Genomic DNA, 27,778 nt, shown 5'->3' with positions numbered 1-27,778 from the left:
GAGGTAGATCACCCCTTGTTGAGTGAAGAGGGTGCAGTTTCTTCTGGAATGTTAGAGGAAGACGGACCATTGCAGGTGCATCATAATGAAGTTCTAATTGTAAATCACATAATGAGATTTACATATTTTATGAGTAGTAAGATCAAATTATTTTCCTTTCTTGCCAGAAGGATATCCAGGAAACATGCACAACATCCACAATATGAAAATGTGTCCCTAGGTCATGGCTATTGATGAATATAGTGCAAAGAACCAAACACTTGAATCTAAATGTAGGTTGGGATCAACTAAAGAGAATTTTAAAAAGGATTTTTCAAAAAAGTAAAGGAATGGGAGTAATATCTTGTAGTTGTTGCGCGTTTGATCAATTCTCGAGCAAAGTTAAGGATATGACGATATTTGCTTTAGACATTGTGTTGGGGTGTGAATGCAAGAAGTCTGATGTAGGACTTCCTTGTGTATAAAATCTACAATTGATGAGATAAAAATCTTCCTCATATTTTTGTATTTTCACTTTCTTTAAAAGGTTTTCTAGAATCTTTAAGTCTAGAAAGGAATTTGCCCAGAAGAGCTCGAATCTAGTTGTATTTGAATCTCTTTAGGAGAGATTGTGAAGCGTAATGGATTTGAAGAAAGTAAGAATCTCTTTTGTAGTTGTATTGAATCTCTTTGGGAGAGATTGTGAAGCGTAATTAAGTATTACACTTGGATTTGAAGAAAGTCGGAATCTCTTTTGTAATTTTCATTGTTGATTGCTTTAATTTGTGTCGTTTAATTCACTTTTTCTAAATTGTACAAAATGAAGATATTACTTTATTTGACTTATATTATTATTCACAGGAAGCTTGATCACTTCTTCCTATACAAAATCGATTATAGGTTTTAATTTGCCCATTTATTTTATATTTATGAGATTTTAATTAAGAAGCTTGATCACTTCTTCCTATACTTATCTTGCCTGATTCTTCGTCCCCCACTTCATATGAGAACGGAGAAAGAGAAGCAAGACTGAATGAGAACAAAGAAAGAGAAAGAACTCGATAGGTCGTGAGAGTTTGGAAGAGGGAAGACAGGAATAATGGTGAAGGATCTCGATAGTCGGCCAAAATTCCTCCCCTTTTTTATCGGGAAGAGGAAACTTCGAGCGAGCTTAAACGGCAAGAAGATGGAAACCTGGGGCGGCGTTTTCATTCTCTACCGTTTCAGTCCCTAAAGGAGAGGCATCAAGCTTCACTCTTTCCGTCTCTGAATGTGACTTCTCCACTCCTCTCCGGCCCTTGCTTGCTTCTGGTTCTCCCCAATTTTGGTTTTCTCAAAGAAATTTCCTCCCAGAAAAGCAGTGTAATCTCATTTTACATAAACGAAGACCAGAATTAATAAATGGAATTTGTCTGTATTATCCAAATTTTTTAAAATAATAACATAAATAACCAACTTTTCAACTTAAATCTCACAAATACCCGTAGCCATATAATCGAATAAATATTTTTTAAATAATATTTAAATTTAAATTTTAAAATATTTTCTCTTATTTTTAAAATATTTTAAAATATTTTTTGAATATTTTTTAATATTTTATATTTAAAAAAAGTAAAATATTAAAAATATATTTATTTTTTAAACATATTTAAAAAAATTAAAATATTTTTAATAGTTAAATAAGATTTTTTTATAATGATTATTTTCTAAATATAATGTAATAAAATGTGTAGCTTTTTAAACTCTAAAATAATTTTTTCAATTAAAAAATATTTTAAATCTATAATAAAAGGTGTTAAATAGGTAAGAAACGAACGAATAATCAAGGTTGGAAATTTTGAATTCTGGAAGTGCTTCTGAGTCTTTACTGACTAGTTACTTCTTCCTCAACATCTCCGCGCTTGGAGAACATTTTGCCTGTACATCATCAAACACACAACCTATCTCGACTATTGCTTCCCACTCTTTCTCTCCTCCCACACACCTTCAACATATTTATATGTAGTTTTTTTGTTTCTTTCACACCTGAGCCTGCACTGTCATCACGATGGGACTGGTGACAAGATGCTTTCCGTCCGACCACGAGATGGTCCCACTGTTTATTCTGGAGCTCCCGGGTGACAGCCTCCCAATGTCCTCCATCTCCAGTCTTACCACGAAGCTCAGCTTCTGGTTTAACCGCCTGAACACCAGCTTTGGCGGCTCCACCGTCACTCTGCTCCCCGACGGGGATCTCACCGTTACATTGTACTCTGACTTGGAATCTCCGACGTTCGTCACCGTACGGATGAAGTGCGTCGACACTTTCCTCCTCGCGTCCTGCTGGAACGCCACCGCTAAAGAAGGGTAATTCAGGTTGCCGACGTGCCCCGCCCTGCGCGCGCCCTTGCAGTCAGCGTACCTGCGAGTGATCACCTGGATGTTTTTCTCCGTGTAGTTGGAATTGCACAAGAAATCGATGTAATCGCTCGTGGAGATGTCATAAACCAGGCCTGGGTCCATCGCTCGCTGCGGATCGACGTGCCCAGCGCCGTAGTCCATGACGGTGGAAGCATTCCCGGTCGACTCGTCCATCATGATCTCCCCACGGTTGTCTCTCACATAGGCCGTTGTCATCAAGGCCGACCGGATTGCCGCCGGTGACCATGTCGGGTGCGCCGCCTTCAGCAGGGCCGCCAACCCGGACACGTGGGGACACGCCATGGAGGTTCCTGACAGGATGTTGAACTCCGTCCGGCGCTTATCGGATGAGAGCCCGGACGGACCCACTCTATCCGGCCATGCCGCGAGTATGTTCAACCCCGGGGCTATCACGTCCGGCTTCAGAATGTCCGCCGACTCCGGATTGGGTCCACGGGCGGAGAAGGAAGCCACAACGGGTGCCGGTCTCACCCCCAGACGGGTCCCGCGGAAAAGGATCGTTGCTTTGGGTTTGGAAGCCGATCCAGGCCGTTGAGTGGAAGAGATATATTTCCGTATCTCGTCCCCAGCCGCGGCGCCGACGGCTGTTGCCGGCAACACGTGGCAGTCGGTAACAAGGCCTTCTCCGTCGAAGACGCCATTGGCTAAGATCATTCCGACCCCGCCAGCCTTCTTCACCACCTCACCCTTTGCGGTTCTCGAGTTGATCCCTCGGTCGCACAACACGATTTTGCCTTTCACCGATTTGGGGTTCAGAGAACCCTCCAAGCACAAGGATGACGAATACCCATCACGGCCTTCGCTCCCCGCGTAGGTCAGTGAGTAGAGCTTGCCAGGAACCAAGCTGGGTCCCCCGTAGACGCTGACCCCAGGGATGATCTTTCCGTTACCCAGTTTGACGTTGGCGGGGAAATCTCGGTCTATCGTGCCTGCGCCGACGGTGGTCACCCACGGCGCAACGTTAGTGACAGAGAGACCACCGGGCCCGCCGTTGCCGGCTGAAGCAGAGACGAATACCCCGGCGGCATCAGCGCCAAATGCCCCTACTGCGATCGCGTCCAGGTAGTACGGCACGACTACACCGCCGACACTGAGGGAAATGACGTCGACACCATCGGCGACAGCAGCGTCGAAAGCCGCGAGTATATCCGAGTCGAAACAACCGGCCTGCCAGCATACCTTGTAAGCCGCAAGTCTCGCCTTGGGCGCCATACCCGCCGCAATGCCGCGCGCGTATCCGAGAGTAGACGCCGCAAAGACGTATCTTCCCGCGACGATGGACGCCGTATGCGTTCCGTGACCATCCGAGTCGCGAGGTGACCGGTATTCAACCGTCTCGTTCATCTTCCCGTTGGTCGATTCATAACCGGCAGCAAAGAACCGCGCGCCGACCAGCTTCCGGTTGCATTTACCCGTAAAAAAATCACATTTTCCCTTCCACTTGGAGGGAACAGGGCCAAGATCCCTGCCGACGAAGCTCCGCCTCTCTGGCCAGATCCCAGTGTCAATGACGCCGATAACGAGGTCGGAGCCGAAATCGGACTCCACCAACAAGCCGGAGCTGTCTCGACTCTTCAAACCGAGAAATTGAGGTGAACGCGTAGTCTGGACTTGCCGGATCTGTTCCGGAATGACAGCAACGACGCCGGGCACAGTTTCCATGGCTTCAGCTTCGGATGCTTCAAGTCTCGCAGAGAAGCCATGGAAAACCGTCTCATAGGTGTGAATGATACGCGCAGCGGCATCGGAGAGGACGTCACCAGCGGATGACTTCACCGACGAAGAGACGGATCGAAGGGTTTGTTCGTACCAGTGCTTGTGGGTCGGGAAAACGGAGGGTTTAGCGTCGTGTTGCACGCGAACGATATAGGTTTTAGTTCCGGAAGCCGAGAAGGGTAAGAGAAGCAGCAGGAAGAAGAGGGGGAGGCGTAAGAGAGGGATGGCCATCTTCTCCACCTTCCGTCTCACCTCTGAGAGAGAGAAAGAGAGACGAAGTTGAGTAAGCAAGCAAGCTGTACTCTGGCTGGGTTTTGGTTTGTATTAAGCAGGGAATCTGTGGTGGAGAGAGGGGAGGACACTGACAGTTATAAATATAATCCGGTTATTGTACTGTGGGGCGTGATGGTTTTTGTAAGGATCGTGAAAGAGACTGCCGGATTTGAGAGAAAATTTTGGCTGTGTTTCCCTACTCCCTCTTCTGCTACTACTGCTGCTCCACCCTTTTCCCTGCATACAAAGCACTCGCATTGAAATTTTGAATTTGAAAACGTAGCATTGCCAGTACAAAGCTCCAAGGAAAGTGGGTTCTTGAACGCGATGCAGAAACGAGTACTTGGATTAAAAATTTAGATGCTATTTCAGCCACTTTTACCTTCCTGTTCTTTCTCGTGGGTCTGGTTCATCATAAAAGCCTTGTCTGAGAAGTAAAGAGACCAGCCTGGCAAGAATGGAGAGGAACCCAGTGGCAAGAAGGGACAGGGGAACATGACATCTGCACTAAGAAAAGATTTGTAAGTATTAGAAAAAGAACTCTTTAAGCCTATCATCCACGGGTGCTCTTGTTTTTTTATCTATTCTTACCTTCCAGGAATTAGAATAATTCTCTGTTATAAAGACGAAAAGGCCTAAACTTTTACCCTACAAAAATCATATCGATTACAAAGCACGAGACCGGTTAAAAGCTAATATTCTACTAATGATGTTCTAAGTGAATGATATGTGGCTTTTCCGTTACAATGTCAGAGTGTTGATTTTTAGGGTTTCATGAATTTAATTCATGGAAACAAATGGAGAGAGGAGAAAAAAAAAGACTCATAGGGAGAAAACCAGAGGAAGAAGTGTTATGGGTTTGATGTCCTAACCCTCCTCCTAAATCTTTATTTATAGATTAATTAAATAATTATATTATAATAATACCTCTGAACTTAGAGTTTAGGATCTACGGTTTTAACTCTGGAACTTTAACTTAATTACATCAATGTCATAACTAGGAGATGACCCTTTATTTACTATCTTGTCATCATTGTATGGGTATGTGGGTCTTCTCACTTATATATGGGCCTTGAGCCCATCTTTCACATCTCTTTGATGTATGGGTTTCCTTGGTTTTATGGACTTAGGCTCATCTTCTAACGCACTTGGATATGTGGGCCTTCCTTGGTCGTTTAGGCTTGGGTTCTATCTTCCAACACTTCCCCTCAAGCTAGAGGTGAGAGAACAGTATGAACTCATAGTTTCCTGCAAATAATGTATAAAATTTTTTTTTGTATAATGTGGCACATCTTCCAACACTCCCCCTCACGCTGGTGCTCTCGTTCATGAGGCCCAATTGGCATAAGAAAAGTGAGAGTAAAATCACTTAAAGTCGTATGATATTACTCTTTAATCCAGTCAAATAACTCATGTTGGATGTTCGACACACTTCTATCTTCCGTAGGTAGTGTCTCTCCTATTAATGTAGGTAATAGGTTTATACGTTGGTCGGACCTCCATCACCGTGTCCCTCCACATGACAAGACTTTCAAGTGGTAGGAGTAATAAATTTTAATTTATGGGGGTAGTGGGTCCATAGATATTGAGGTTGTCTCTTATTCAATAACAATGATTCATCCAGAGAGATATAATAGCAGCAGTTGTAATGGGTTTTGGCCCATATAACACGAACCAAAATAATACTTTGAAATAATCTAATGCAAATGTTTGTACTAAATAATATGCTGACCAATAAATAATCTGTCAATACTTCAAAATAATAATCTAGTCATAGAAAAATACCGAGTTGCACCGAATCAAATAGTAGACCAATATATCTGAGTCATGGAAGAAATATATATAAAACTTGGACACGTACACCAAGGCAAAAAAATAAGTGGGCCATGTCTGAGTTGACTCATTGAGTTGACCCAGACCGTGTTGACTCTGTCCGACCTATTGGATGAGTAGATAGAATGAGTATGGCAGGTCATGGTTTGCAAGGAACTCGGTTGGTCTAGTTTGGGTTGGAAGAAGCGCGGGCTGACGCTCGATTAAATTTTCCTACCTTAGGAAAAATTTAATCGCATTCGTCTTCTTCTTCTTTAGCAACGGCAACAAACAAAGCGCATCGTTGGTGATGACTCAGCGAGATTAATCAGCAAATCGACAATACAGAATCAAGATAACTTCCATAATAGCAGTATCGACAATAGTAAGAATCGGGAAACATCTCCTTCTTTCCCACAACGTCGAACAACTCAAGAACAACAAGGTAGCCGAGAAATCAACAGCTTTTGAAACAAATCATCGACATGCACAATGACAACAAGACCAGTAGAGGAGTCGTCCTCCCAAAGCGAAAACTAAGCAAGATTAGTTTTCTGGATTGACGATAGTTTACAGGATGAACAACAGAGATAGCTCTGTGACATCAGAAAAAACAATAGCAATGATGTTCTCGACAGACACAGGTCTGTGACTTCTGAAAAAACAGCAACAACGATGTTCTCGACAGAGATACTCGGCAAGCAATAGACAACAGTAGTGGAGAAAAGATCTCACGACGCACAGTAGACAAGATATGATACGATGAACCACGAAGATCCCTTCGTTTGGCAAAGTATTTGTTGGAAACTACCTCTGTTAATGAAGCACTAGAAACGACAGCAATAACCGCGACGGTGACGAGGAGGCTGCCAATGATGACGGTAAGCCAGACAGGTCGGCCGACGAAAATAAAATAAAACGGCAGAAGATGGCTCTATTTGGAACTTGAATTTCGCCTCGCCGACGAAAATATATCTCAACGACATCATTTGCAATGACACGATATGGAGGACTCACCGGTGGTTGCCTCCGACATACGGGCATGGTGGATGATACAATTTTATCAAAACACGAAAGCAAAAAAAAAAAAAAAAAAATAGTATACGAAACTAAGAAATAAAAGAGAAAAAAAATATTTTCTAATCCTAAACGGAGGAGAATGAAACAGTGAAAAACTATAGTCGGAGTCTTGAAAATCAATGATCTAATACCATGTTGATTTTCAGGAGTCTGTGAATTTAGCTCATGGAGAAAGAGAGAAAAACCCATTGGAAAAAAACCAGAAGAAGAAGGGTTATAGACTTAATGTCCTAACCCTCCCCCTGAAGCTCTATTAATAGATTAATGAAATTACTGTATTACAATAATACCTTTGAACTTAGGGTCTAGGGTTTTAATCCTAAAACTTTAACATAATTACATTAATACCATCTTTATGATATGACCATTTATTTACCATTCTACTATCATTGTATGAGCCTATGAGTCTGCTCCTTGATATATGGGCCTTGAGTCCATCTTCCACATCTCTTGAATATGTGGGTCTTCCTTGGTCTTATGGGTTTGGGCCCATTTTTTAACACACTTAGATATGTGGGTCTTTCTTAGTCATGTGGGTTTGGGCCCTATCTTCCAACACAGTGCAAACTAATGGGGTAACTAAAGTTCAGCATATCCTAAGTGGGAGCCTTGAAAAGGTTCATCAAGAGCTCCACTGAGGCGTGCATGACAGAGTCTGGACCCTTTGGAGAAGATGAGGATGGGCAATGTCTCAGAGAATTTGAGGAAGGATGAAGTCAAAGAGGGAGGAGGCTCTATATCTTAATGGTGAAATCTCTCTCGCTTTAAAAGAATTCGTCTCAGTGAGATAAGTACCAGAGGTTAATGAGAAAGCAGAGAGAGCTCAAGAACCTTTTTTTTTAACGAATAGAATTGGTGGTACGGTCCAAAGGATTTTCGATTCGTGATGTGAGATCGGGACTGAATCGTCTTCTCTCGGAGGTCCAAGGTGTTTCCTTTTCAAGACTTGGGTCTGTCTCGCTTTCATATTTCTTTCTGCTTTGCTTTGCTGGGGTAGTTTGGAAGTCTCTCAGAGATTGATTAAAAAAAGAAAAAAGAATGAAATCTCAAAAGCTCTAATGTCAGGCAACAAAGTCTTGAAGCGGATGATTTCCATATCTGTGGTGCCAATCCCCATTACTGACACGGCTGTTGACTCGGGAACTAACTCCGTCACCAGAAATTCCAAGCAAGAATATTTTAAATTGAGTCAGATGGGCCGAGTCCGAAGCAGGAGTAAGAGGGCACTCTGGAGCGATTACTCCCATCCAAGTCGTAGCTTCCAAAACGGAATGGGCCCAAGCAAAGTCTTCAATAGCAGGGGTGGCTTCGAGCTGAGCCGCTTCCGAATTTGCCTATATTCGAGCCGAGTTTGATTTAAATATTTCGAGAACCTAAAATTGTAATCGAGTTCGAGCCAAATAATTTTAACATCAACATTCATTTAAAACTTTTATATGTCTTTGGTTCATGCTCCAACATACATTTAAAACTTTTTAAAAAATACATGTTAAATAAATTATATATAAAATTATGCATACATTTTACATAAATTTGGGAAGACATCTACTTAAAATTGGGCATAAAGGTGACATCGAATCCAGTTGAGTCTGAACTTTGTTCAAGCTGAGCTTGATTTAAATATTTCAAACTCAAGTTCAAGCCGATCTTAGCCTCGAACCTAAAATTGTAATCGAACTTGAGCCTAATAATTTTAACTGAGTTCGAGTTTATCCTACATGTAATACTCTATATAAAATATATGTCAAATTAATTATATATAAAATTATGCATGTATTTTAAAAAAAGAATGATAGGAGAAGTTCAAGATTGAATTTTAATAATGGATTAAAACACACCAATATTAATCTTTTTTACTCCAAATGTTGTCTAGCTTGTTTTGTAATTTTTGAAGCTGACCATAAATTTACTATGGCCTCCTTAGTGCCCCTAGTTGAAAATTTATATTCTAGGAAAAACTAGAAATATTTTTCTTATGATACATATTTCCAAAAAAAAACCTTTAAATAAAATCCTATTACTATTAGTGACTTATTAGAAAATTACAAGAAATATTTTAAAAATTTCTTAGGAAAGTTAAATGGACCTCTTACTACCTCTTCTAGGGACATAAATAAAAATTATTAATCAATCTAATATATGACTATACTTATCGATAAATTTTTAATCAAATAAAATATCAAACACAAAATTGCCTCATGCTAAAAGTATTATTGTCAAAGCTAGGTGGTTCTGGTCCACCTGGGTTAAGTTTCGTTCACCCCTAGTCCACCTGGGTTAAGTACTCTGCTTTTCGCACCTAACAGACCGGTCCATTGAGTTGTATTGGCTAGGCATTTGACATGGTATCAGAGCTGAGCACCACGTTTTATGTTCGAATCCCAACGAAAGCAATAGGGAACGGGAACGTTAGGTATCAAAGCTAGGTGGTTCCTGTCTACCTGGGTTAGGTTTCGTCCACCCCTGGTCTACCTGGGTTAAGTACTCTGCTTTCCGTACCTAACAGACCTATACTTATTCAAAAAAATTTTATACAGTTTTTTAACTCGACTTATTAATTTAAACTAGCCGATCCCAGATCTTGAACTCGGTTCAAAATCCAGGATACCGAATTGAACCGTTTGCGAGGAGACTCGGTTCTAAGCCGCCCCTGATCAATAGGCCCGGTTTCCAGGGCGGTTTCCAACTATCACACGTAGTTCCGCCAATTGCGCGTGCTTTTTCGTAATTTCCTACCGTTTGTGCCAAAACCGATCTTCCCTATTTGCTGCAACGACTCCGCATTCTCCGGCCCAATTTTTTCAAGCCCTTTACGCTTTTTTGTTCAATACTCGTTTTTTAATTAAAACATTATCTTATATTGCATCGAGGGTTTTAATGTCATTGTCCATAATGCACTGACGGCTTTCTTCCTACTATTCTAAAAAAAAAAAACAGCGTCTTATGGGGTTCTCAGCTAAAAGAGCTTCTCGCTGTAGACAGCGGAAGGGCAATTATGGTAACTTTGTTTTTTTGTTTGGACGAGTAATAAAGAGAAGGGCCTTTTTGACCCCTGAAGGCACCCGTTTAAAGGGCTTAAAAATTCTGAAAAGCAAACACTGAAGAACAGAACACATACTTCTCAGTTAATGCTGTGCTGCCACGTACGTCATGATCTTTCTCGGGGAAATACGGAAAATGCTCAAAATTCATCATATATTATACCGCTATAAATTACCTCATTTTCATTTTTCGTTTTTCAGAAAACGGTAAAACTTTAGACGCTTTGGTGCTCACGCTCTTGGCTTTTCTTCGTGAGTGTTCTCTGTTCTCTCACACTGTTTTCTGTGATTGTTTGTGTTTTTCTCTTTCTTTTGTTTCTTTAAGAGGTTTCGGAATGCTAATTCGGTGGTGAATCGTTTGTCTTTCATTTGAAGTGGTGGTTGTTGGTTTTCTTGGAGCAGTGTTGTTGTCCTTGACTCTTTTTTTTTTTTTTTCTGATTCCGATCATGCGATTGGCTCCTGTTTTTGGTCTCGGCGTTGCTCCAACGATGGTAGATTTTGCTTGTTGTTAGCTCTTAGGTGCTTGACTTTTGGTTGTGGCTATTCATGTATTCGATAAATGGACGTCGGGGTTTTGTGTTTGGGCGTTTGGAAGTACAAGCATTTGCGAGTGGCAATGATGAACGTATGAATGAGCTGCTGTTTGTTCTCTTGGCGTGGGTCTGGCTCCTTGTTCCTTTGAATTTCCCTTTGGTCTTTACGGATTCGAATCGAGGGTTTAGTTGCAGAACAGGGACATAGGGGATTTTCGTTCTGGGGTCTTGGAGGCATCATTTGTGTTGGCCTTCGATTTCTTGCAACTTTTAGCGTCAGATAATATGCATGTAGTTTGAGTCAATTTGGATAACGAGATTATCTTCATAAGTGTCGAGTTCATGAATTTTTAGTATTTGGATGGTTAACTATACCTAGGATTTCCTGTTACGGAACATATAAAAAATTTTAGGAAGTTGTTATGATGTTTCATCTTTTGGCATTCTTTTTCTAAATCTCACAGCATTAGATATATTACTCTCCAGGTGTTGTGTCTTCTCCTGTGATTCTTGTGGCGTTAGAAAATTTTTGCCCGAAAGACTGAATATCAACAATATTTCTGGTCTGCTGCAGCAACTGTTTCTCTTTTTGAAAAAGACAGTTTCATGTTTTTGTTAGCTGATGTTGGGGACTTACGATTCATCATATGGAGGACTTAAGCAGTGTTCATAATTTCTCAAATTAACACTGACCTGGTGTAGCTTGTGATAAAGCTATGCTTTTCCTCAGATGTGTAGATTTAGACCATTTGCTTGAATCGGGAGGATAAATCCGTTCAAATTAGTCTGGAATATGAGCAGCTTGTTTGAATTTGGGTGTTGATTTTGATTGATGTGCAATGTGTACTCCTAATAGCATTGTGTGGAAGAGGAATTTGATGTTTGAGACAGCTGGATTTTAGCTTTACAAAGCTTAAGCTAATTGTCTGTCAAAGATAACTTAATCTTATTGGACATCTTTCTCTGGAAATATTATCGGTTATTTCTTTTTTTCAAGTAATATTTATCTATTGATGCTGACTTCAGGTTTTATTTTATAAGCTAGGAGCCAAGACAAAACACCTTCTGCGTACTCACTTCCAAAGTCCAACTTCTGGACACAGCCCAGAATACAGAGCCTTTAGGGTTCCACTTTTGGTTTGAGTCCAACATACAAGGAACACTGCTGAGCAGCAGTTTTTATGAATGAGTAACACCGCCAAAGGATTGAGGACATTTCACACCCTTCTTTTGTTGCTGCTGCGATCTGGAATGATTTGAATCAAATATAAGTTTATTTCATTATAAAAACATCTCTTTGCCAGCTGTGTTCACCTCACTTGAGTGAAATTCACAGAATTATATTGCAATGGATGACTTTCTAGACAATGTCTTTCTTTCTTCATCATGGACAGACATGAATAGGTCATCCTGGATTGGCACAGAAACTCAAACCAGTGGAGTACTTGCTGACCCAACAGGTGCATATGAACGGGATGATAAGAGCTTGCCATCAGGCATGATAACCTCAACCAGTATTGTTCAAGCCAGTGAAGATATGCCAGATGAAGGTGCTTCTATCCCAGTTGATAGAAATTCAGACTGTGACATCCACAAAGGTTTATTTCATGGAGATACACAAGCACAGGAGAGTCTGGATCACCTTTCTGTCCCACCTGGCCATGTCAATGGGTCTGCCAGCAAGTTTACATCACAGGGAGCTTTTGAAGGTACCCTAAGGTCTGGTTCTCTTGGTCTTCAGTTGAACACATCATCCGGAGTCATGCTCCCTCAGGGTTCACCAAAATTTTCCACTTCTCTTGGAGTGAGAGGGAATAACACATCTGGATTTCAACAATCACTTGTAGATTCCCATGTCATTACACCAATGTGGACTCCATCCTATGGAGGTGTCCCTGTTCCTTCTTCACTTACTGCTCAAGGTAAACTACATGGTTTTGGATTGGAAGGAGAGTTTGTAGAAAGTGAAGCTTCTATTTTGGAAACGAAACTTCAGCAACTGGACAGTTTGACTACAGCATCGGTAAGTCAAATCTGTTGATGACTCTTAAATTTTGTTCGCTCAAAATGGATTACATTGTTTTACAGCTTACTTCTTTATTCCTGATGTTACAGGGACAGGATGGGCTTCGGGATTCTGGTTTGCCTTCTTTTAGTGGTGGACCATCAATAACATTGACAAGAGCTGCTGCACTACAACCTCAAAATCAGGTTTAAATTGTATTTTGGTTGAGGAATTGTGTCATTTTTTATGAAATTCTTTTTTAGAGAAAACAAAGGCATGCATAGCTCATTCCCATGTCTTTCTTTATTAGTTGTCACAATCTGTGGAAGCAAATGCCATTAAGCATTTTACAAACCAATCATCAGTATCACAATTACAGTCTCCACCAGCTGGTTCAAAGCCACGGGTGAGGGCACGGAGGGGCCAGGCCACTGATCCACACAGCATTGCTGAACGTGTTAGTGCTGTTACTTTAGTTCCTTTGAGTTGGATTGCATATTTTAAACCTCATATTTTGGTTAATAGATTTTTATACTATTCAACTATGCACCTTATATGAGAAAACAGAGTTTTATAACTGCAGCTTCGTAGGGAGAAAATTGCGGAAAGGATGAAGAACTTGCAGGAGCTTGTTCCAAACTCCAATAAGGTATTGCGGCATATTGTATCTATCTTAATGGTGCTGACACTAGATTCTAAATTCAAGTTTATGGAGGAACCTTTTATCTTCATTGTAGAGTGCTACTATAATTCTAAACCTCCCTTTGTCCATTCTTTTCTGCAGACCGACAAGGCTTCAATGCTCGATGAAATTATTGAATATGTCAAATTTCTTCAGCTTCAAGTGAAGGTATGGTTAATAATGCAGATTAAACCTTCCAACAGTAAAAATGACATCCAAAAGTAAATCTCATTAATTACATCTAAAGTGCAGGTCTTGACCATGAGCAGGCTAGGAGCTGCTGGAGCTGTTGTGCCCCTGATAACAGATGTTCAACAAGAGGTGCTATATGTTTCTTCCTTTTCTTACCTATGTTTCCATTTTAGTATAAGGGCACTCAATTGCCCTAGACATTTCATTTGAAAAAAGAAAATTGTTAAACATTGGTTATCAGATGACCTTTTTTTGCATGAAGAATGAAGGAAAAGCAACTTTACTTAGGGTTTTGGCTAATCGGTGGATGGCATGTCAGGCTTGATCAAATTATGCATCTCTAGCCTAGGCTTTCAATAGTCTGGGAAAGTGTCTTCTAATTAATTTTGTCCTCTTACAACTACGTAGCCAGCTCTTTTAATCGTCGTATCTGTGTCTTCTGTTCTGGAGCATGACGTGTTTTTCTGTCTATTCTGTTCTGAGAAGCTGATTACAGCTTGTTGGAATTTCCAATAAAATCATTTTGAATTTGTCAAAGTAAATCAGAAAGGAGTTTAGTTCTGTAAAGAAACATTGTTATAGGTCTATCAGTTGGTTGGGTTTTGAACTAGGATATGATTCCTTGTACATGAAGAGTTGACTAATTTTCAAGCACAAAGTAATTTAATTTGGAAAAGTAGGAATTCAGCCATGAGAAAGCATCTTTGTCCACTGTCCTTTATCACAAAGACCTCGGTAGAAAATTCTTTCAGATCAAAAGTGCAAAACTCATATTAATGGTTCGAAGAACTGTTTTGTTTAAGATTTTCAGAGTAGATTATGATGCTTAATTGTACTGCAGAGTTTTCGACAGAATCATTTCTAATTTATGGTTTGAATTTACATGTTGTAGCAGGGATCTAATAGCCTCCTCCTATCTGCTTCATTGGGGCAGGGACCTGATCTTGCAGATTCACCGGATAATATTGCCTTTGAACAAGAAGTCGTAAAGTTGATGGAGTCCAATGTTACCTCTGCCATGCAATTTCTTCAGACAAAAGGCCTTTGTCTTATGCCGATCGCTCTTGCAGCTGCAATTTCTGGAGGTACATCTACCACAAATGCTCCTTCTGACAGAAAGAAACCCATCTTGCCCTTTGGTATGGTATCACCCAATGGTAGCTCAACCACTACAAGCGCAGGGACCCATCCCCCATCTTCAAGTGAGAGTGGGACTCGTAATGAGAATAGAGATGACATAGTGGTTAGTGGTTGTAATGGAGCTATGACAAAGGATCAAGTGCAGAAAACAGCTTCTGATTGAAAGGAAGTTAAAAAATGAGTGTTGGATGGGTTTCTTCTTTGGCTCTATTGAGATCTGACTTCTGAGTTGTTAGGACTAGTGGAGTTCTACAGTAATTATCAACAAGTGTTTTTGAATTTTGAGGATATAGTAAACTGTTGTATAGCTTTTTCATGTATATGTTGCATACATACATATGCTTTTATAAACATATATGTATAAGCAGTATGTGTCTTCAAGTGAGTGGTAAATGAATAATAACGTATGGGAGGGAGTTGGATTTGCAGAGCATACCGAAACAGCGGCCATCAATAAGCTATTGTCGCCGGGAGAGTATTGTGGGTTTTCCTTCTTTTTGATAGAGGTCCAAGCTGGATATGGATCCCTCTTTTCGGTTATACATCAATCAATGCGTTCATCTCTTACATTGAGAGATGATATCAATGGGATAAGTCGTGGCAATTTTTTTTTTTTGAATAGGGGTCTCGCCTCGTCGCCGTCCTCCACCACTTCGTTAGGCTGGCCTCGATGAAGATTCCGACCGCGGAAGGTCTCCCTTGCAAGAGCAGCAGCAACATGACGCACAGACGAAACCAGAACCTCAAGGCGACACAAACTTCGGATGGCAAACAGTGGCCAGCAAAACTTCGCGCCGAAGAATCCGCTTGGCCTCGATAGACAGACGCTCACCACCATCAAGAAGATGCATGAACGATCCGGAGATGACATTCGCATCCTCTCGACGAAAAGATCCTTCATCACCATACCAACCATTGCCACAAACTCCATCCGACTGCTTGACAGGGTTTTATCGAGCAACCCCGGAAGTAGTAACGCCCGTACACTTTGGACCGGCGAATTCATTTTCCACCTTTCCACCTTTCCACCCAACATCACCACGGTAAGTTTTAGAGTGCAAAATCACTCGGTGCCGTCATGACTCAACCATGGGAGTTTTTTTCATACCAACTCACAAAAACTATTGACTTCGGCTGGAATGCCCTCCGCACAAGCATCTTCTGGGAGGAGCTCCTCCACCTCGCCCAACTTTGAGACCTCCTTGGAGACTTCAATGATATCTGTCTCAGCAGCTAGAAATCCCCTCCAGCCACCAAAATTACTTTCACCATGCAGGCCATCGCCGATCTTATTGGATGCCTTGAGCTCTCAGAAATCCCTCTTTTTGGGAAAGAATTCACCTAGTCGGATGGGCAGTTGCCCCCAAACCTCTCCAAGCTCGACAAATTCCTCACTAAACTTGATTGGCTTCATCTACATGGAAATCCCACTGGCCACGTCCTCAATCGTGCATGCTCGGACCACTGGCAAATTCTCATAAACACTCTTCCCCCCTCTTGAGGCCACTCTCCATTCCGGTTCGAGAATAGCTGGCTTCCTGTTTGGAGTTTTGATGTTAACCTTGTTAGCTGGTGACAGTCTATCCTTGCTAACCCAAATCTTGGTTGGGCTCTCCCCCTCAAATTGAAGGCTTTAAATCAAAGATTAGATCTTGGTCCACCAATTGTCGTGTTGTTGTTGCTTGCTGCAATGATTCTGTCCTCATCTGGATTTATGAGCTCGATCTCCTTGAGGAGTAAAAGTCTCTTTTTATCCATGAGTTATCTCTTCCAATGATCTCAATTGTGAATTTCATGAAATTATGCACAATGAAACCATTAACAGGAAACAACGAGCCAGGTTCCTTTGGCTGAATGATGGAGATAGAAACACTAATTTTTTCGACTCTATTGCCTCAACTAGAAGGAGAGCTAACCGTATTACTTCCTTAAACATTGAGGGTCAGGTGACTACGGATAGGCTCTCAATCACTAATGCCCTTGTTAAGTTTTTCACAGGTCTATGCACCGAGGAATGGTACAAATGGCCTTTTCTGCACCAACTCCAATACCACTGCATCAATAGCTAGGTTGCTGCCAGACTCGAACTCCCCTTCACCTTCATCGAAATTGATTGTGCCACTCTTGAGATGCCGATGAATTTCACCATGGGGCCAGATGGCTTTAATGGGGAGTTTTATCATCATTATTGGGAGACCCTCCACAACAATGTATATGCATTCATCAATAACTTCCACCAGTGTGGAATTATTCATCGAGCCTTAGAAGTTTTCTCCATGGCCTTGATCCCAAAGAAGATCAACATTGAGTACCCTTAGGACTTTGGGCCAATCAGCTTTACTACTGGTACCTACAAAATCCTGGCTCGTGTGGCCAATCACCTTTGTTGTGTTCTCCTATAGATTATCCACCCCCTACCAGAACGCCTTCATCAAAGGCCGAAACATCCTCGACTTTATAATGGCAGCCCATGAACTTCTCGATTCCTTCAAGTGTTCCAACCTCTCTAGAATTGCCATCAAACTGGATTTCGAGAAAACTTTCGATAGAGTCAATTGGAAGTTACTAGAATATTTTTTTTATCAAATGGGTTTGGGCACTCGTTGGGACTTTTGGATGCGCAATTATATCTTTATTGCATCCTACTCCATCCTAGTTAATGACATATCGTATGGCTATGTCTATGTCACCCGGGGGATCAGACAAGGTGACCCCTTATCACCCTTTTTATTTACCATCACTATCGAGTACCTCTCCGTGATGGTTTGACATGCCATATATAATGGTTGGCTCACCCCCATTTCAGATGATGTCAACCAAGATATTGTCATCCTTCAATATGTTGATGACACCATTCTTTTGAAGAAGGCACAATGGAACAAACTATACATTTAAAGTCATGCCGAACCTTTTTTAACTCTCTTCTGGCCAAAATGTTAGTTGGGCCAAATTCTCCATCTCGATCTACAACGTGGATCAAAATATTCTCCACTCCATTGCTGAATTCTTTGGTTGCAAAATCGCCAGCCTTCCCAAGACTTATCTTGGCCTACCTCTGACTCATAACACTTCAAAAAACATTTTGAAGATTTCCTTGAATCTCCATTGCCCACTGGTTTAGGATTCCAATTTTTAAAATACTATTGCATCCCTTAGCAGTGTGCAGGAAAGAGATCAAAGTGATAGGTTCCTATTGGTTGATTTTCATAGTTTTCTCCTTTCTGTGTATTTATCATGGAGATGCTCAAATGCTGCTTATGCTAATGGAATCTCGATGTATGTAGATTTATACAAAACTGCTCGAATGTATGGCTGTGTCTATAGGATTGGTACTTTATAATAAACTATACTCATTAATTAATATAATATAGTGTTTTATTAATTAATATATTAATGTATTTTGATACTATAATAAATCACTTATTAGTGTAGTAACCTTGTTTATTTTGGTTAATTATCAGTTTAGTTATATGTTATATTTAAGTATATTATAAAAAGTTACTCATTCTTTTGTTTACATTAAATTTTTTATTATGGGGCACTAACACTGGAATCTGTTTTCCAGTGCACTTGAACTTGTCTATACTAACACCTATGGAAAAGTTGAATCAAATTAATGCCTTGAATTTGAAGTTTAACTTCAACTTCAATGTTGACTATCCCTAGAGTTGGCAAGAATGTCCTAGAGAAGTATGAAAAAGAATTCTAGATGGATGGCGTAAAAACACAGTTGTTTCAGATACACCCTCCCTGCCAAATTCAAAGATTGACTTTTCTGGAGGATGCCTGTATTTCTCTTACCCCAACTTATTTACAAGTCAGTTAATTTGTCACGGGTTTAGGGTGTGCCCGTAGAAACAAAGTCCTCACCTCTGACCCATTAATCAGACGTGGAACTCATGTCCTTAACCCGTATTGCCCTTTCTGCCGTAACACTCCGGAATTTGCCACTCACTTCTTACTTATTGCCACTTTACCCAATTCTAAACAAAATTGGCGTGCAATTTTGTATCCCCCACATTCTTTCCTATATGATCCATCATCACCAACTCTCGGTTCCCTAATCTTGGCAAAATGTTAATCTCTAGTTGTGCAAGTCACGTTCCTTGGGCGCTCTGGAAGGAGAGAAACAATAGGAAATTCTAGTTCAAGTCCTCCTCTGTAGGAGCACATTGTTGGCCAAGTCTCTACCTGAGTCCTTGGCTGAATTTTTTTTTCTATCTCAACAACTAATTTCCATGGGAATTGGCACTTGGTTGTAGCTATGACAGGACCCTCATGTCCTCCAAACATTATTGTTTAGTCTCTTCCTCTTAGTTACCTAAAGTTGAACTTTGATCGCAGTGCCTTTGGTTACCCTGGGCCCACCGACTTTGGTGAAATAATTCATGATAACAACAACAACCTCCTCTCCTTCTTCAGTCTTTTTGGTATATTAGACTCCACCTCCGCAAAGCTTGCCTGATTGCTTCATGGCCTTACAATCTTCAAGGACCAATTCTCAGGCCGTCACTACGATGTTTTCCTTGATATCTACAACATCTCCTCCTCCCTCAGCTATACTTGGGTGCATACACCCAAATTTGCCAATCACCTTGTGGATTTTCATGCTCAACGAAGATCTACCCTCCAAACCCTTATTGTGGAGGGGCCCCCGCACCTTACAAGTTGTATTTTTCCTCTCTTTTCCTTTTATAAAATTCACACATTCTATAAAAAAAAGCTTTGAAATCCTTATATAGTTTTTCTCTATTCGTTTAAGCAAATTGATGATTCAAGTTCGGCCTATGAGAAGAGGAAATAAAAATATTAAATTCTGGAGAACAATAATCTTCCCATATTTCATTTTTTTTATTTTGTATTTTATTTTATTCTTTTTAGTTTATCACTAATAAGTTTTTATATTTCTTTAAATAATCTATTTTTTATTTTTAATTCTATTTTCTATTTTCTATTTTTTATTCTATTTTTTATTTTATAATCTAATTTTAATTCTATTTTTTTATGTTTTAGTTGTTTAAATTTGATTTTCTTTTTTTGATTTAATTTAATATTTTTTTATTTACTGTTTATTTATTTACCTGTTGCCGCTAGGCGGTGATGGTGCCAAGTTGCCTTTGATGTTTGTAACATCTTTTGTCCTCCGAAACGTAACATCTCATTCATTTCCTCCGAAACGTATCATCGGATTTTCAGACCGACACGGCACTTAATGTGAAAACGGACTGGTTTATGTGGGCCCCAGGAGAGGCGGTGTCTTGTTTTCCGGCTGCCCCCCCTACAAGAAATCTATGAACCCGCCGATACTATAAAGAGGAAGTTTGAAGCAATACGATCAAGCGAGCTAAAATCAATGGCGTCTGAGGATTCTGTGAAGCAGCAATTGCAAGACCTGCAGAAACAGCTCGGGAAGAAACAGACGTTTGAAGAAGCCGTGTCTTCTATCCGATCTATTCTTCTTGAAACGTATTCTTCTGCTTCTCCGTCACTTCGTAAATGCGTACGTCTCTTACTCCTCGCCTGAATGTCCTTCTTATTCCACTAATCTTCTATCACAAAATTCACTTACTAGGCGGATTTTTGTATACCATTTCTCTTCATTTGATGTAGAAGACTACGGTAGGCTTGCTTCTTTGTTGCTTTCCTGTGTCAGAAAAAAAAAGAGTCATAAACTAGACTTACAGATCTGTCTATTTGCTGAATCTTGATGAAATTTTTGCTAAAATTTTCGATGTATCAAGAAATATTAAACGACGTAGGCTATGGAGGAAATTTAATTTGTTTGCTTCCTCGTGGCTTTTACGGTCCAGTTATGCTTATTTTACAGTAAATTGAGCAATGTCAGAGCTAGGACCTAATCTTTGGGTATTGCATTGAGTTTAATAACTTCACTATATTTTTCATAACCGTGAATTTTTGGGAAAAATTTAGAATTTTGTTAAGATGCTTTATCGTTGGATTGCGTACCTCTGCAATTAGTTGCTGCATTACAATGTGCTAGAAGGATGACGACAATTAAATGTGCCTCTGCAGATATATTCTGTAATTTGTCGGGCTGCGACGATCTTGCAGACAAGATATACTGCAGCAGGTTTCTGGCTTGCAGGTTTAAGGCTTTTTGAAGATGCAGAACGCATTGTTGCTGAGTCTTCACAAAAGGAGCACCTGAGAGCATGCATTGTTAGGGCTCTTGAACATTCACATGAGGCAGAGACTGGACCACAGGCCTCAGACTCACCAAATAATCTGCGCAGAGGTATTCTCTTTTGCTTTAACTAATTCTTCCATACATGAACCAACCTTTAGACCTTTCTAGACTCAATTCTTCATAAAAAAAAAATAATAATAACGTCAACCTACATTTTTTGGTTACTCGCAGCTTTGTAAGGGAAAAGTTCTCATCAAAGCTATCTTTTGACTTTTACATTCAAAGAGTTCGATACATTAGCATGGAAGGACTTAAAAGTTGATATTCAGGAAAAATGCTACAAAGTTGGTTATTTTGCTCAAGAGATGAAGGCATTTGTGCAGAATATTCAAGAAAGTTCCAGTGGTTGATTAAATCATTGGGCTTGTTGTATCATGTGAAGTTCAAATGTCCTAGAAAGCCTTGTATCAAAGAGTTACCTTCTGAATGATGTCCCTAAACACATATATTCATCCTTTCATGCCTCAAAATTACCATTTGGTTTTTCAAAATTGAATTTCGTGGGATCATCCAAGCTTTGAAATTTGCAAAAGTAAAAGTGTTGGAGAGGATAAAGGTTTGCACACCCCTTTCCTCTCTTTATAATTTAAATAATATTCAAAGTTACATCTATGTCCTTACTACCTGCAAACCTTAGGATACTATCTACAATAAACAACTTCTTTAGAAAATAAAAAAAAATTACAAAAACTCTAAATTATAGTTCTAACTCGTTCCATTCTAGGCCATTGCTTCTTCTTCTTGTAGTCCTTTAGATCTAGTACTTTTATTCTTGAAATTCAATTTGAAGATACTTTATAGGTTGGTTCATGGTTATGTGTTCCTTTTCACTTGATGTAGGGTTCCCAGATAAATACTTTTTTATGGCTTTGGCAGTCTTTGTTTGTATCTGTTGTGACAATGCTATGGAAAAATGGGTGGATATGTTTACGTCCAGGGTCACATAGTGATACTTGATGATTTTGAAGGATGGCTGAATGGAGTTGTAGTAATACATGACTAAGACTCTGAAGATCCTCTCAGTTACAACCTCATCCTTGTATTTGTTTACACTGTGTTGATAGGATCATGTCTAACTTGCTTACTATTCGTGAGATATGAGATCAACTATATTGTGTTGCTTTAGTTACAGGAAAAAGAATAATGCTTTCTTGTGTAGCCATGGAGCTTTTTGTTTTGAAAAGAGTCATAGATGTTTATGGATATATACCTAGAGAGGAGAAGATGTATAGAGGGGCAATCATGGGGAAAAAAAGAATGAACATGTAAAAATATGGAAACATGCATAGAAGGCTTAGAAGCCTTAAAGCTTAAAGGGATCAAAAGTGATGAAACACTAGGCAACAAGTGTTGCCATGATACTCCATCTCAGGTCGAGGAGTCAGCCAGGTGATTTGCCTCCTCTGGTGTATGGATCCAGGTTGCAGGAAGCTGGGATCTGATGTCATAAAAATTGTCAAAGAATCTTGGAGGTGCTACTTTTGGTGGGTTGGTGTACAGCCAAAATAAAGTTTGAGCCCAGAATTTTATGCATAATGTATGAATCATTCATTCACAATAAGTTAAAAAAGAAAGTGAAAGAAAAAGATACTGGATAATGATATGAATTGGCATGTTGGTACACAGTTGGGTTTCACAGTTCTATTGAAGTACACTATACCAATTCTGGTATACATCTTATTGTTTTTCTCTTAATTTTTTTTTTGAAAATGAAATTAATCTTAATGCCTTAGTTCCCTACTTGATGCTTTTGATCATCCTTTATATCCTAATCTTATTTTCAATCTGCTGTTGTTAATTGCTTGGCATTTGCATCTGTTTTGTCTAGATTCTAGATTTCTGTTTGAAGGACATTTAACGGTTGGATCGGAGCCCCCCCCACCTGCATGGCTTGTGGCACAGAATTTACTTACAACTCTTGCTAGCACACAAGAGCAGGTTAGTGCAACTGAGTCTTCTCGATCCCAAGGAGAGAGTAATAGAACGAACAATGTTGGTGCTGATGCTTCTTCTGCAATGCTGGAAGAGTTGATAAATACTATGCAAGAAATCAGTGGTTCGCAGGACCTTGATTCTGTCATTGAAGCTTCACTGCAGGTATAACTTATATGTAACAGAAGCACTACATGCCTGAATACTGGGAACTTGGTGCTCATTGAGCATGCAACACATTTATTTTCTTATTTATTTTTAGTAGATTTGCATTTCATACATTTTGTGATGATGACATTATTGTATTTGGAAACTAGCTGCTTCCGACACCTCTTTAATGTACTGTTCAACTTGACTAATGGGAAAAGGCTTATTATCCGCATGTCTTTTCTTAAATGTTTGGTATTATATATACATTTGTTGTTGAGATTGTACACAATATGCATTTCTCTTAATTTATTCTAGACTTACAAGATAACTGGAAGGATGAATTGGCTACTGCTCTGCACATTTTTGTACACAACAAATTTTTTTGGTGGACAATTTAAATTTCAAGTACGGCCAATCAGTGTCTTTTCATATATTAAGTGTATTTCTTGCTTGATTATGGTAATCTCATATGCATTCTGTAAAAAACATGGGACATCAAACATATGAAGGTTGATCTACATGTCACATTCATTAGCAAAAGTGGGTGTCATCTGCCCTCATATTGTAGTGGAAATTTTTTTCACCTTTGAGGTAGGAGTTGGTTTCTCCTTCCCTAATCGTGGAGGCCCCAGATTTCTCTTCCTTTCTGGTTTTGTTCTTTATTATTTCTTGAGTGAAAAGCAATTACAATTTATAAAATACATACATGCAATTGATTTTTCACAAGCATGGCATTTATGTTGGCCTTAGATGCACTTGTAGTTTCAAATGCAGTTGCTCTTATGCTGACCAGTTTTGCATGTGCAGGAAATTGGTGCTGGACCCAAGAAGCCACCTCCAGCCTCAAAAGAGGTGGTTGCAAGGCTTCCAGTCATCACAGTTACACAGGAAATCTTGGGGAGGCTTGGGAAAGAGACGGAATGTGCAGTATGCAGGGAAAACTTGGTTATAGATGACAAGATGCAGGAGTTGCCTTGCAAGCATTTGTTTCACCCAAATTGCCTCAAGCCATGGCTGGTAATCTTTTTGATTCCTTGATTGTTTGGTTTAACTAAAATTAGATTTTCTCATAGAAGTTGCCATTTCTGCAATAAGTGGAATCACGTTGGATTGAAGTGAATAACCGAGGAGAAAAAGATAACATTAAGGCAATTAGGAAGTCAGGAAAGTAGTTGTTATTCCCAAAAAAAAAGAAAAAAAAGTAAGGGAAGTATTGAGAAGAATTGAGTGCCTTGGGGCCAACTAGTTGAGAAGATTCTGACCATATTCGAGTTAGATTTGTCATAATATCTCTATATAGATCGTATCCCTTTTGGCTACTCTCTTTAACAAACTGGTGGTTGTAGTCAAGAAAATTAACCAGATCTGGCATTGTAGACCGACTTGTGAGAACATTAGAGAATTTGTGTTTTGTGCAAGGACATTGTAGTTGGGATATAACATTCAATTTACTCTGATTTGTGTTTTCAGAAGCTCTCTCACATGCAGAAGACTAATGACAACTGTTGTCTTGTGGCAGGATGAGCATAACTCGTGTCCAATCTGCAGGCATGAGCTGCAAACAGATGACCATGCGTATGAGAGCTGGAAAGAGCGTGAGAAGGAGGCTGAAGAAGAAAGGAAAGGAGCAGCAAATGCACTCCGAGGTGGAGAATATATGTATGTTTGATTGTTGTATCACTGAATCTCCAGTATTCTGCACTGGTCCAATTGACTGTTACTCTTCTGGCATTCTTTCTTTGTTTATTGACCAGAAGAAACTTATTAGAATTAGATTTATATCCATTTCTATATTTATGGTGTGGGTGCCGAAATACGAGTAAAATGAAGAACAATATTATTCAGCAAACTCTATTAACAAAAATGTTGGGTGTATTGCGGTGATTATTCAGCATAGAGGAGAGGGATGGAGCTCCTCCCCTCCTTTTCATTGCCCCTCTTGGTTGTGACAAAAAATACCTGATTAATATGACTGAAGGTCAAATTATAGTGTCCCTTAGGGACGGGGAACAGAAGGGAATTTAAGTTTTTAACAGAGTTATTTTAAACAATTTTAAACATGAAATAGATGATAAAGAAGTCATACAATCAACTATTTAAAAAAATACTGAGCATAATTAACATTACCCACTATATTATATATAAATAACAATCCTTTCCCTAACAATTTTTCTCAAAATTTTGTTGATTTCTCTTTAACAATAAAAATTTAGGTCCACTTACTTTAATAACATTTATGTAAAACAATCACAAATTGTTTTATTATTTTTAAACATATTTAATAAATTTAAAAATAATATAGTCATTTAATTATACAAATTATATATTAAAAAAAAATTTTGATTATATAGTTAAATGAGGTTGTTTATTTAAATAAGCAAATATATTTCAAATTAATTTAAAAATATTATATCTAATTAAATTAATTATTTAAATACTTTATATAAATTATTATATTATGATTTAAGTGATTTAACTTACATTTTAAAGTTTAAGATAATCATAATTTAAAAATAGTATATATTTCATAAGTAGTTCACATTTTAATTTTTCTTGACTTCGTGAAGAGGCCGAGCTTGAACAATCACTACCACAAATAAAAGCTTGAACAATATTTGGTACCAATGAAGAATGATATGGGTTTATTACTCTAACACCAATACTAAAGGTAGACTCTGAGGCTACTATAGATATAATGATATGGGTTTATTACTCTAACACCAATACTAAAGGTAGACTCTGAGGCTACTATAGATATGGGAATTGTAAGGATATCTACTGTCATCTTAGATAATACCCAAAATTTTAAATTATTCACTTTTTACCCTTCTAAAACATCAAAATCATATTACGAAGCTTTCTCACAAATATACACACATTCTTCGAGATAATTTTTCAATTCTGACTTCAGTGAATTCACTACTTCCACTTGTTTCACACTCAAGTCATTAACTTTGACCACCTTGAAGTTAATGAAGAATGTGACCTGCAACTTGTGGAAACACCCTATCTAATACTTGAAACAATCTCTTCATTATTATTTTTCACATTACACATTGTTGTATAATCATCATAGATCTCAAATAAGGTATGTCAAACTAAGTTTACATTCATTCTAGCTTCCACCTCAGAATATATATATATAAAACACATTTCAATCAATCTTAATTTAACCTTTAGATCCAAAACTGAAGCAATAACCATCAACAACTTGCAGTCACCCCTATACTTCTCAAATTTTTGTTTTATTTTACTAACCATCGTCCTAATGAAAATTCAAACTTCTTTTACCCTATATACCTCACTAAGGTAGAAATTGTTGTAGACTCAATAGCACACCGAGTCACACAACGAAGAAGACAACAACAACTCACTCAATAGGATTTAATTCTTATATTTCTTTGAGTAGGATTTATTTCTTATATTGTTTTAAGTAGGATTTATTTCTTATATTGTTTTAAGTAGGAGTTATTTCTAATTACTTTATATGTAAGGGCATTAGGAAAAATTATTGTAACCCTAACCCTAAAACTCCATATTTAAGGGATAGGTATGAATGAAATAGGAAGCTTTGCGATTTTAGATTAACCTAGTCTAAACAGGTTGAGATCACCTCTTGATCTCGAGTTTAGGGTTTACTCCAAAAATCCAAGCTATCCTTCACCCCCCATTGCCATCCATCTTCACCCAAATTCATCCTCCATCATCCATACTAAGAAAAGGAGCTTCCTGCCCCTTTTCCAAGCCCAAAGAGAGGGTTCTCCCTCTTCATCAACGTCAGCCACCATCAAGGGGTCTAACCCTCTTGACGAGCAGCAAGTGGAGAGTTTTCTGGTCAATCACGTGAAGGAGATTAATTGTTGTTCCTAAGCTTGGAGCCAACAAGCAAAGAGAGGATAATCGTTCATGCACGTGGGCCAAGGATTGCTACAAGCTAGGTGTACACAACTTGCCTTGCTACAACCAAATCAAGAGAGGAAACCCTGATTTCCGTGAGAAGAAAGAAAGGTATTCTCCTTACTTATTTCTAGTCAATATTGATGGCTTAACTTCATATATTTAGCAATCAAGATATTGTATCCATCAAGTCTTGTCCACGTGAGAGAAAACCAGCAAGGAAGATTTTTGTTTACACTCATACCGAGTCCAGCAACTCAGTACCAGTGCTGGATTCACAAATCCCACGCCGTGTTACTCGATCCATGACTCGGGACTGTAACAACTTGGTATCAGAGCAGGGTAACATGGGGGATAATATCAGCAATGAAGAAATCCAAATCAGGATACAAAAGATAGAAGATAGCCTTGAAATAGCACAACCAGTGTTGGGAAAGGTTTGTGGTTTGGAAGGAGAGATGAGCCGAATCATTAGCATGCTACAGGAGTTGAGAACAGAGAGACATCAAAGTCTAGAGGTGAGAGAGGTTGCTCAACCATATCACAGAAGAGGGGAGCAGTGGCCTGGGCGCACTGTTGTCCAAGCACCTTAGCATGGAGGCACAATCCCAAGGTACACCAAGTTAGAGTTTCCCTCTTTCAATGGTTCTGTGGATCCCGTAATTTGGTTGCATAGATGTGAAATTTTTTTTTGAACCAAGGGACTACTGAATGGG

The 27,778-nt window shown here is 39.3% G+C and overlaps 3 protein-coding genes across 7 annotated transcripts; 2 read left to right on the top strand and 1 right to left on the bottom strand.

Annotated features, from left to right (window-relative positions):
* Positions 1 to 1,803: 1,803 nt before the first annotated feature.
* Positions 1,804 to 4,537, bottom strand: LOC137958552 (subtilisin-like protease SBT1.5). The gene has a single exon (XM_068805613.1). The coding sequence runs from the start codon at positions 4,345 to 4,347 to the stop codon at positions 1,999 to 2,001; it is 2,349 nt and encodes a 782-aa protein (XP_068661714.1). The 5' UTR covers positions 4,348 to 4,537; the 3' UTR covers positions 1,804 to 1,998.
* A 5,961-nt stretch (positions 4,538 to 10,498) lies between these two features.
* LOC137960186 (transcription factor LRL1-like) lies at positions 10,499 to 15,316 on the top strand. 5 transcript variants are annotated; one of them, XM_068807708.1, is made up of 8 exons: positions 10,499 to 10,574; positions 11,883 to 12,879; positions 12,972 to 13,067; positions 13,172 to 13,318; positions 13,445 to 13,510; positions 13,646 to 13,711; positions 13,796 to 13,864; positions 14,628 to 15,316. In XM_068807708.1, exons 2-8 carry the CDS (start codon positions 12,205 to 12,207, stop codon positions 15,036 to 15,038), a joined length of 1,530 nt encoding a protein of 509 aa, XP_068663809.1. In that variant the 5' UTR covers positions 10,499 to 10,574; positions 11,883 to 12,204; the 3' UTR covers positions 15,039 to 15,316. The 5 variants fall into 5 exon arrangements, with proteins under 5 accessions (XP_068663809.1, XP_068663810.1, XP_068663812.1 ...); XM_068807709.1 differs by having other exon boundaries at positions 10,532 to 10,574; positions 11,898 to 12,879; XM_068807711.1 differs by lacking the exon at positions 10,499 to 10,574 and having other exon boundaries at positions 10,610 to 12,879; positions 12,978 to 13,067.
* A 4,873-nt stretch (positions 15,317 to 20,189) lies between these two features.
* Positions 20,190 to 25,032, top strand: LOC137959995 (E3 ubiquitin-protein ligase AIP2-like). Its single transcript, XM_068807436.1, has 5 exons — positions 20,190 to 20,375; positions 20,909 to 21,131; positions 22,912 to 23,180; positions 23,973 to 24,182; positions 24,685 to 25,032. The coding sequence occupies exons 1-5, from the start codon at positions 20,229 to 20,231 to the stop codon at positions 24,832 to 24,834; spliced, it is 999 nt and encodes a 332-aa protein (XP_068663537.1). The 5' UTR covers positions 20,190 to 20,228; the 3' UTR covers positions 24,835 to 25,032.
* Positions 25,033 to 27,778: the final 2,746 nt, after the last annotated feature.

Source organism: Aristolochia californica, unplaced genomic scaffold (genome assembly GCF_029961685.1).
Source record: "Aristolochia californica isolate CCGP_79_NKW_82.1479 unplaced genomic scaffold, dmAriCali1.0.hap1 SCAF_3, whole genome shotgun sequence".
NCBI lineage: Eukaryota > Viridiplantae > Streptophyta > Magnoliopsida > Piperales > Aristolochiaceae > Aristolochia > Aristolochia californica.
This window is presented reverse-complemented; position numbering and strand designations above follow the sequence as displayed.